The 10,000-nt window shown below is 44.1% G+C and overlaps 1 protein-coding gene across 2 annotated transcripts in view; it reads left to right on the top strand.

Annotated features, from left to right (window-relative positions):
* The first annotated feature begins 4,228 nt into the window (after window positions 1–4,228).
* mtx2 (metaxin 2) overlaps window positions 4,229–10,000 on the top strand; it is a 15,007-nt gene continuing 9,235 nt past the window's right edge. The window contains exons 1-5 of one of the 2 annotated variants that reach the window (XM_080538797.1): window positions 4,229–4,382; window positions 5,391–5,438; window positions 5,699–5,745; window positions 7,228–7,300; window positions 9,464–9,540. In XM_080538797.1, the coding sequence (XP_080394923.1) occupies window positions 4,343–4,382; window positions 5,391–5,438; window positions 5,699–5,745; window positions 7,228–7,300; window positions 9,464–9,540 (285 nt within the window). In that variant the 5' untranslated portion in view covers window positions 4,229–4,342. Of the gene's footprint in view, window positions 4,383–4,627; window positions 4,714–5,390; window positions 5,439–5,698; window positions 5,746–7,227; window positions 7,301–9,463; window positions 9,541–10,000 lie in introns of those variants that run through there. The other variant, XM_080538798.1, reaches the window with a different exon arrangement.

The raw sequence follows: 10,000 nt of genomic DNA, 5'->3' as shown, positions 1-10,000 counted from the left end.
TTTTTAAAGAATTTTTTTTAGAGGGAAAACCCTCAAACTGGAGTCCCGCCGTCTGAATAACTCACCTGAGAATAGAAACGTTTACCCTCCAGAATTAGTTTTCAGCCGTTGCCATGGATTCCCAGTGTCCTAGAACGAGGCCAAGCTCATGGACAGCACATGGAATATACAGTAAATATACAGTATGTTAGCTTGGATATTGATATTTATTACATTCTGTTTTTTTACCTTTAACTTAATTTATTTTTGTAAACCTTGTTGCATGCATTTGTGTTTAACTTATTTATTATTCACGTACGTGTTCTGTTATTTATCACTTCCACTTGATCATCTGAGGCACTTAAGACAGTGGAGCACCACAGTTAAATAACAAATAAAGGCCATGGAAACATGTTTTTTATGTTGGGGGGGGGGGTGGGGGTACACATTGAGTGGGGGGGGATACATGTAATTGAAATGTCTAGTTTTGTCAAATCAATGATGTTGTTGGACTGTTAAAACGCACAGAATTAAACTTTTTTCATAACATCTTGTGGACTGCTCTTTGGCCCTCTCAACTCTCTCACACACACACACACACACACACACACACTCACACTCACACTCACTCACACTCACACACACACACACTCACACTCACACTCACACTCACACACTCACACTCACACTCACACTCACACACACACACACACACACACACACACACACACACACACACTCACACTCACACTCACACACACACTCACACTCACACTCACACACACACACCTATCATTCTATTAATGTATTTAGACCAAAACAAGACATGTCAAAATAAGACCTTGTGCCATAAACCATAAAAATGAACTGAACAACAGAACAACAGCAGCGTGTCAAACAAGGGCCCAGCCACACTCACAGCTGCGTCTGTTTGAGCAGAAGCACACCTGAAACACACCTGAAACACACCTGAAGCACACCTGAACACACCTGAAACACACCTGAAACACACCTGAAACACACCTGAAACACACCTGAAACACACCTGAAACACACCTGAAACACACCTGAAACACACCTGAAACACACCTGAACACACCTGAAACACACCTGAAACACACCTGAAGCACACCTGAAGCACACCTGAAACACACCTGAAACACACCTGAAGCACACCTGAAACACACCTGAAACACACCTGAAGCACACCTGAAACACACCTGAAACACACCTGAAACACACCTGAAGCACACCTGAAACACACCTGAAACACACCTGAAGCACACCTGAACACACCTGAAGCACACCTGAAGCACACCTGAAACACACCTGAAACACACCTGAAGCACACCTGAAACACACCTGAACACACCTGAAGCACACCTGAAACACACCTGAAACACACCTGAACACACCTGAAGCACACCTGAAACACACCTGAAACACACCTGAAACACACCTGAAACACACCTGAAACACACCTGAACACACCTGAACACACCTGAAACACACCTGAAACACACCTGAACACACCTGAAGCACACCTGAAACACACCTGAAACACACCTGAAACACACCTGAAACACACCTGAAACACACCTGAACACACCTGAACACACCTGAAGCACACCTGAAACACACCTGAAACACACCTGAAGCACACCTGAAGCACACCTGAAACACACCTGAAGCACACCTGAGCACACCTGAAGCACACCTGAAACACACCTGAAACACACCTGAAACACACCTGAAGCACACCTGAAGCACACCCGTGTCACACCCGTGTCACACCCGTGTCACACCTGAACACACCTGAAGCACACCTGAAGCACACCTGAAACACACCTGAAGCACACCTGAAGCACACCCGTGTCACACCCGTGTCACACCCGTGTCACACCCGTGTCACCCAGCAGCCAGAGAGTTCAGGAGCAGGCTGACCGTGACTGACAGCCCACAGGGTGTAGAGATGGAAGCAGCCGTCATCTAGACTGCAGCGCCCCGCAGCCCACAGGTACCAGGGTTGACTGGATTCTGCTTGTTTATGAAGCTCTCGCTGGCACACACCAGAATATCTGAAAGACCTTGGTGAGGCTGCATTCTCATTTTATGCTCCAGATTGTGTCTCACTGCCAGTTTACATTCGGGATGCAACCTCTGCACATTATGTTCAAGTCAAGACTAAAAACCCATCTTTTTAACATTGCCTTTAACGCTTGCAGGAAAGGTTCTATACAAATAAAACGTATTATTATTATATTATTATGATTATTATTATGATTGTTATTATATTATTATATTATTATTATTATTATTATTATTATATTATATTATATTATATTATATTATATTATATTATATTATATTATATTATATTATATTATATTATATTATATTATATTATATTATATTATATTATATTATATTATATTATATTATATTATTATTATTATTAGTATTATTATTATTATTATTATTATTATTATTATTTTATTTTGGTAGGGACTGGGAGTCTCATTGAGACCAAGCTCTCTCTTACAAGGCAGTCCCCCCCCCCCCCCCCCCCACCACTCTGCAGCTAAAGATGGCGGAAATAAATCGGGCGGAACTAAAAGCAACACGGAGCGGCCCGGGAGAGATTAGCGCGACGTACTACTGCGTCTGATGTAGTGGCTGTGTTCGGAATAGCGTACTAGCATACTACTCATACTAGATATGACGTAGATTTTTAGTATGTAGTACGTTCCGAACGTACAGTATGCGAGATTTGAGTATGCGAGAAATTTAGTAGGCGAGCAGTTATTTCCGGGAAATTTGAAGTCGGTTTTGATGGACACTAGCTCACGTCCTATTTCCCAAAATGCATTTCGCGTCCAGGGTTGCAGAGTTGCGTCCAGGGTTGCCAGATGGGGCGGGTTACCACCGAATGGGCTACTTGATTTTGAGGTTATAGAAAGGCTGTAAATTGTCAATCCCATCTGGCAACCCTGTGCGCTTTCAGCCTCATCAAAGTCATACAGCTTTTGTTTACATTGTCCGATAGCCTGGGGACCGAAAGCTGCAATAAACATTGTTTTTTGCACATATTTGAGTGTGCAGATGCTGCTTTCTTGCACTCTATTTGATACTCTTCAGCTGCAGCACCCCAGCTAAGTCTGATCACGGATGAGCGGTGGTATTTTCACTATACTGGGAATTAACATGGTGAAATGCATTCTTAGACCAGGCTAGTCGTCATGATTACAAATATGCCACTTGAAATGCATGAAATCCATGTTTATTTGTGTCTTACACACATGTTCACCTAGTATTTGACTGCTTGTAGCCCAATCACGAATGATCCCAGTATTGTAGCTTCAGACGGACAGGTTGCTGCAGCCCACTATATGTTATTGCTCATATATATTTATTTTAATCATGTTATTTTACCAACTGTTAAGACAACAATATAGTAAGCTAGTTACTTGAGATATACTTAAGATATTGGCCCCCCCCAAATCATTTTACAACGTGTTGTAATTATGTTACGATATTTTTGTCGAGTGTGTGAAGGTAAACGTAGGGTGCGTTCGTAAAATCGCTCTGAGAGCGCAGGAGCGCACACTGGGTGCAACGTCATAAAGGGACCAGGTAATTTGATTGGACAAGAGGCATTCCATGAGTGCTGATCATATTTCCAGGGCGAATTTACGAACGCAGCTAGCGAACAGAAGACGCCAAAAAAATCATCAGATCAGATATATAAACGGGTTATTTTGGTAAACTGGACACATTTTGGGAATATATGTGGTTACTTTCTCGCCTGAAAACATATTAAAACTTCATAAAATGACATGTTAACACTTGTAAAGCCAAAATTACACATTTTAGCTAATGGAGGTTTAAATTCGCTGCTCCCGGCGAAATGCATTCTGGGAGGCATTCTGGGAGGAGGTATGCAGTATGCATAATGGTCGGCTGGTTTTCGGATACTTAACCTACTTAATTATGAATTTAGTAGGCAGTATGCAGTATATACTCATTGAGTATGCTAGTATGCAGTATGCTAGTATGCAGTATATACTCATTGAGTATGCTAGTATGCAGTATGCTAGTATGCAGTATGCAGTATATACTCATTGAGTATGCTAGTATGCAGTATGCTAGTACGCTATTCCGAACACAGCCGTAGTGAGGGCTACGTCAGGACGCCGTTACGTCCGTACGTCAGTACGTAGTGAGGACTGATGCTGTAGCTGGCGTGCCCTTAACCTTGTATCAGGAACCAGCTAGTAGATAGTATTATTAGTTCATCAATGTAAGAGAGTTGACAGTATATAATACATATAAATATATTTAGTAGTATCTTTAACTAGCAGCAATGTCGCTCGCAGCAGAGGCGTTCGTGTCGCAGATCGCAGGTAACAGAGTGACTGATGTTGTTGTTGTTAGCACAGCTAGCTAGCCTGTAGCCTGGGTGTGAAGGATTGATTGATTGAAAACTTTATTAGAATGTTTGCAGAAGTAGGTACATGAAAGTACATATTACATACAAGGTCAACTAAAAGGATAAAAACCCAAGAAAGCCACTGGCTTATTTCAATTGGGGTCCTTGATTCTCAATTCATCGTTACATGTAAGACCGACAAAACAAACTAGTACTATCTACAAGATAATACAGACAAATAACTATTACTATCTACAAGATAAACATACATCCATCATGGGAAGAACAATACAACAAAACATCAGGTATGTACAGCGGGTAGGACAGGTGGGGACATACACCACAGGTGGGGGCGGGGGACAAAACACAAAGTATGTACAGTGGGTAGTTCGGGTCTTTTAATCTGATTTTTGATTTAGAGGGTCCAGTTACGGATTGCAGCCTCCTGTAAATGTTTTTTGAGAGTGGTTTTGAAGGTGGGCAGTGTTTTGCACTCCTTTAAGATTATAGGAAGGGCGTTCCACATCTTTACTGCATAGTTTGCAAAGGAGCTAGGCTAGCTGGCCCCCCGTCGGTGTTCTGCCTCTCTCATAGGGGGGGTTAGCCTGGCTCAGCTGGACATGTTCTGCTGTGTGAAAAGGTCACGTGTGCAGTGTTTATACTGTAGTAGCTAGCTGTCACAATGTGTGTGTGTGTGTGTGTGTGTGTGTGTGTGTGTGTGTGTGTGTGTGTGTGTGGGGGGTGTGTCTGTGTGTGGGGTGTGTGTGTGTGTGTGTGTGTGTGTGTGTGTGTCTGTCTGTCTGTCTGTCTGTCTGTGGGTGTGTGTGTGTGTGTGTCTGTCTGTGTGTGTGTGTGTGTGTGTGTGTGTGTGTGTGTGGGGTGTGTGTGTGTGTGTGTGTGTGTGTGTGTGTGTGTGTGTGTGTGTGTGAGTGAGTGACCTGCCTGGTTCACAGCCTGTATGTGTATCTGTTCCCCTCCACAGCAGCGGAGCCCTGGCCTGAGAACGCCACCCTGTACCAGCCTCTGAAGGGTAGGCAGCCAATCACAGCCCTGCTCCAGCAGCCAATCACAGCCCTGCTCCAGCAGCCAATCACAGCCCTGCTTACTGTTAATGTTAATTTTAACAAAAACAAAAGCTGATGATGTAATATCATGGTGATTTAATAGTGATGCCATGGTGATGTCATGGTGATGTCATAGTGATGTCATAGTGATGTCATAGTGATGTCCTGGTGATGTAATAGTGATGTCATAGTGATGTCATAGTGATGTCATGTTTCTCTTCTCCAGAGGAGCAGATCCTGCTGTCAGACTGTGCCTCCTCATTGGCTGTCCAGGTGAGTCAGCAGAGAGGAATATTAATTAGATCATGTATGAATAACTATGGGCAGTGTTTCCTCCAGGATTTTTGACATTAGTGGCGGGGTGGCCGTCTTTCGCGCGCATAGCGCGCGCCCGATTTTTTTCCGCGTGCGCGTGCATACAACGCGTGCACGCGAAAACAAATATAATTTCTTAAATAGCGGTTAAGTCATTAAAGCCGAGCAGGTGATTTTATATAGAAGGTGATCAAATACCAATATTGTTATGTACGACAGTATGTCATTGCAGCACTTTGTTGCACTTTACGACGTCACGTTCTGTTAGAGCTTTACGACTGTGTGTGTGTGTGTTGTCAGAATGAATGGCACTTGACAGTAAACGGATCTCAGTTTGTATACCTGTGTGGATCTACATTTATTAGCATAACACAAACATAATAAATTAGATAGAACAACCCTGTTCATTAATGTTCATTAATGCTTGAGTTCATGTTCGCACTGTTATTGTGTTGTGTGCCAATGCACCCCTGTGATGCTGTGTGTGTTATTGAGACCGTTGGGAGAGAGAGCTCGAGTGAACTAAGAAAGTTGTGTATGAGATAGTTTACAATTAAACGCACAGATTACATGAGAGAAGCTATCTGTCATTATTTCAACCACTGTCCAAGTGGGGACGTTACAATACTTTCGTTTTAGAACGAAACGTTAGGCTAGCAGCGTTTAGCAGTCACCATTCTTGAGCAAAACATGATACAAACAAACATTCAAATACTTGTGTCGTCTTGATTTTTTTTTCGATTTCAATGTATGACGCATCATTTGAAAGCTTACCATCTGTAGTTTCAGACTATGTAAACAAACGAAAAATTACGTAAGCAAATGGTTATTATTTATCTGGTATAGATACCACTTCTGCGCCGAATGTACCGCCACCGGCACAAATCCGCACCCGACATTGTAATTACCGTAATTTCTAAACGGTTTGTGCTATCGAAAAAAATCCAACTGTCCCTGAAAGCTGAGATGTTGCACTTCAACCAACATATAGGGTATTACGGTAAAATGTGACGTGAGGACATTCTCAGAGTCAGTTTACTCACAGTGATTGGCGGAGCGTTCAGGGACACATGCTTTTTTTCAGTTCTCCGGTCATAATAACTCGCTGCCTTTCTGCGCAGCCTGAATCAAAGTGGACTGTCTGAATCATTTGGTGGCGGAGGAAATTCATTCGTGGCGGCCCGCCACCAATAAATGCATATAGAGGAAACACTGTATGGGCGTTCAAAGGGACACCACGCTCGCTCACCTGCGCAAAATGTAGAGGTGATTGAGATCTATGAAGGGAAGCAGACGTTCCTGCTTGTCTGCGTACGCGAGCTTTCACACTAAACCCCTGGTCTGTTAGCTTCTGTCATCCTGTAACCTAGATCATTATGACACATCTGTGGGTCCACTGACTGTGTGTGTGTGTGTGTGTGTGTGTGTGTGTGTGTGTAGGCGTACCTAAGGATGTGCAACCTGCCTGTCCAGGTGGCCTGTCGGTCCAACGCAGAATACATGTCCCCCTCTGGTGAGTCACACACACACACACACACACACACACACCTCCAGTGTTTCCCCTACCATTGCCTTGGGGGAACCCCCCGCCCCCCCAACGGAACCCCCCGCCCCCCCAAGAAAGAGGAATTATCACGGACATAGACACCAAACATCTGACAAGCAGGCTAAAATATCCAAGTTTTTTAAACGCACCCAACCTGAATCTGGCGACAGTGGCAAGCCCATGGGCTCGTTGGTAACGTTAGTCTGCCAGTAGTCTCGCATAGCCAGACCTCTCTCCACACTTCACATAACCAGACCTATCTATCTCCACACTTCACATAACCAGACCTATCTATCTCCACACTTCACATAACCAGACCTATCTATCTCCACACTTCACATAGCCAGACCTATCTATCTCCACACTTCACATAACCAGACCTATCTATCTCCACACTTCACATAACCAGACCTATCTATCTCCACACTTCACATAACCAGACCTATCTATCTCCACACTTCACATAACCAGACCTATCTATCTCCACACTTCACATAACCAGACCTATCTCCACACTTCACATAACCAGACCTATCTATCTCCACACTTCTCATAACCAGACCTATCTATCTCCACACTTCACATAGCCAGACCTATCTATCTCCACACTTCATATAACCAGACCTATCTATCTCCACACTTCACATAGCAAGACCTATCTATCTCCACACTTCACATAACCAGACCTATCTATCTCCACACTTCACATAACCAGACCTATCTATCTCCACACTTCACATAACCAGACCTATCTATCTCCACACTTCACATAACCAGACCTATCTATCTCCACACTTCTCATAACCAGACCTATCTATCTCCACACTTCACATAACCAGACCTATCTATCTCCACACTTCACATAACCAGACCTATCTATCTCCACACTTCACATAACCAGACCTATCTATCTCCACACTTCACATAGCCAGACCTATCTATCTCCACACTTCACATAACCAGACCTATCTATCTCCACACTTCATATAACCAGACCTATCTATCTCCACACTTCACATAACCAAGATTTTGCGCCAGGTGAGATGTCTGCAGATGAAAGTAAGCAAGTTGAAACGTTAGCAAATATAATTGCTGAGTGTTCTGACAGAGAAAGTTGGTTCAAATTGGTCATTATTATTGTGACTAGAAAGTGTCTGACTAATAGCGCGATGGTGTAAATAATCAAAGAACTAGCAAGCTAGCTAGCTCAGAGGTGATGAGATGAGCTAGTCTGCTTTCCCCTTGCCAGCTAAATAACTACCGTAACTGGATGCACTTTATTATTTCACTTAAAGTAGATATACAATCTTTCTTATTCTGCTAGAATTGGGCTTTATGGTAATACCATAATGACATATTTACAGTACATGGACAGTGGATTGAAGCATTGAAAACGTTTTTTTTTTGTCTGACATTATCTGACTGCATTGCCCACAGCAATCCAATATTCAATTATAATTATGTTATAAATTGATATGGATCAATTTATACCTCTTATTAGATTAGACATATTCTAGTTGTTATGTTTGCCTTTTGGTTGACAGCAAAAGAGGGAGAGAGGAGGATAGAGAGCAGGATGGTTCTGGAGCCTAATGGCCCATAGGGCAGGAGCCTATCTCCTGTTTCCGTAGCGTGAGGCGGCTTAATGTACAAGTTAGTACACCCCCTGGACATGACGCTGGTATGTCGCAGGGTCTTACCCCCTGGGGGGGGGGTCCATGCCACGGTCCATGCCACCCCCCCAAGGCGTGCGAGTGTGTATAGTACCTGTGTGTGTGTGTGTGTGTGTGTGTGTGTGTGTAGTACCTGTGTGTGTGTGTGTGTGTGTAGTACCTGTGTGTGTGTGTGTGTGTGTGTGTGTGTGTGTGTGTGTGTGTGTGTAGTACGTGTGTGTGTGTGTGTGTGTGTGTGTAGTACCTGTGTGTGTGTGTGTGTGTGTGTGTAGTACCTGTGTGTGTGTGTATGTGTGTGTGTGTGTGTGTGTGTGTGTGTGTGTAGTACCTGTGTGTGTGTGTAGTACCTGTGTGTGTGTGTGTGTGTGTAGTACCTGTGTGTGTGTGTGTGTAGTACCTGTGTGTGTGTGTGTGTGTGTGTGTGTGTGTGTGTGTGTTAACCCGTGTCTCCCTGCAGGTAAGGTGCCGTTCGTCCACGTAGGAAACCAGGTGGTGTCAGAGCTGGGACCCATAGTGCAGTTCACCAAGGCCAAGGTACACACACACACACACACACACACACACACACACAGGTACTATACACACCATACACACACCATACACACACCATACACACACACACACACACACACACACACACACACACACACAGGTACTATACACACCATACACACACACACACACACACACACACACACAGGTACTATACACACACACACACACGCACGCACACACACACACACACACACACACACACACACACACACACACACACGCACACACACACACACACACACCATATTTTAAGACACATTAGACATAAATGTAGGTAATTCCAAATGGTTCACTTTCTTTTTCTTGCCACTGTATCCTCCCCTCCTCCCCCTCTCCTCCCCTCCCCTCCTCCCCCCCCTCCCCTCCCCCTCTCCTCCCCCCCCCTCCCCCTCTCCTCCCCTCTCCTCCCTCTCCTCCCCCTCCCCTCCCCCTCTCCTCC

Source organism: Nansenia antarctica (assembly GCF_963989245.1).
Source record: "Nansenia antarctica genome assembly, chromosome: 9".
Classification (NCBI taxonomy): domain Eukaryota; kingdom Metazoa; phylum Chordata; class Actinopteri; order Argentiniformes; family Microstomatidae; genus Nansenia; species Nansenia antarctica.
This window is presented reverse-complemented; position numbering and strand designations above follow the sequence as displayed.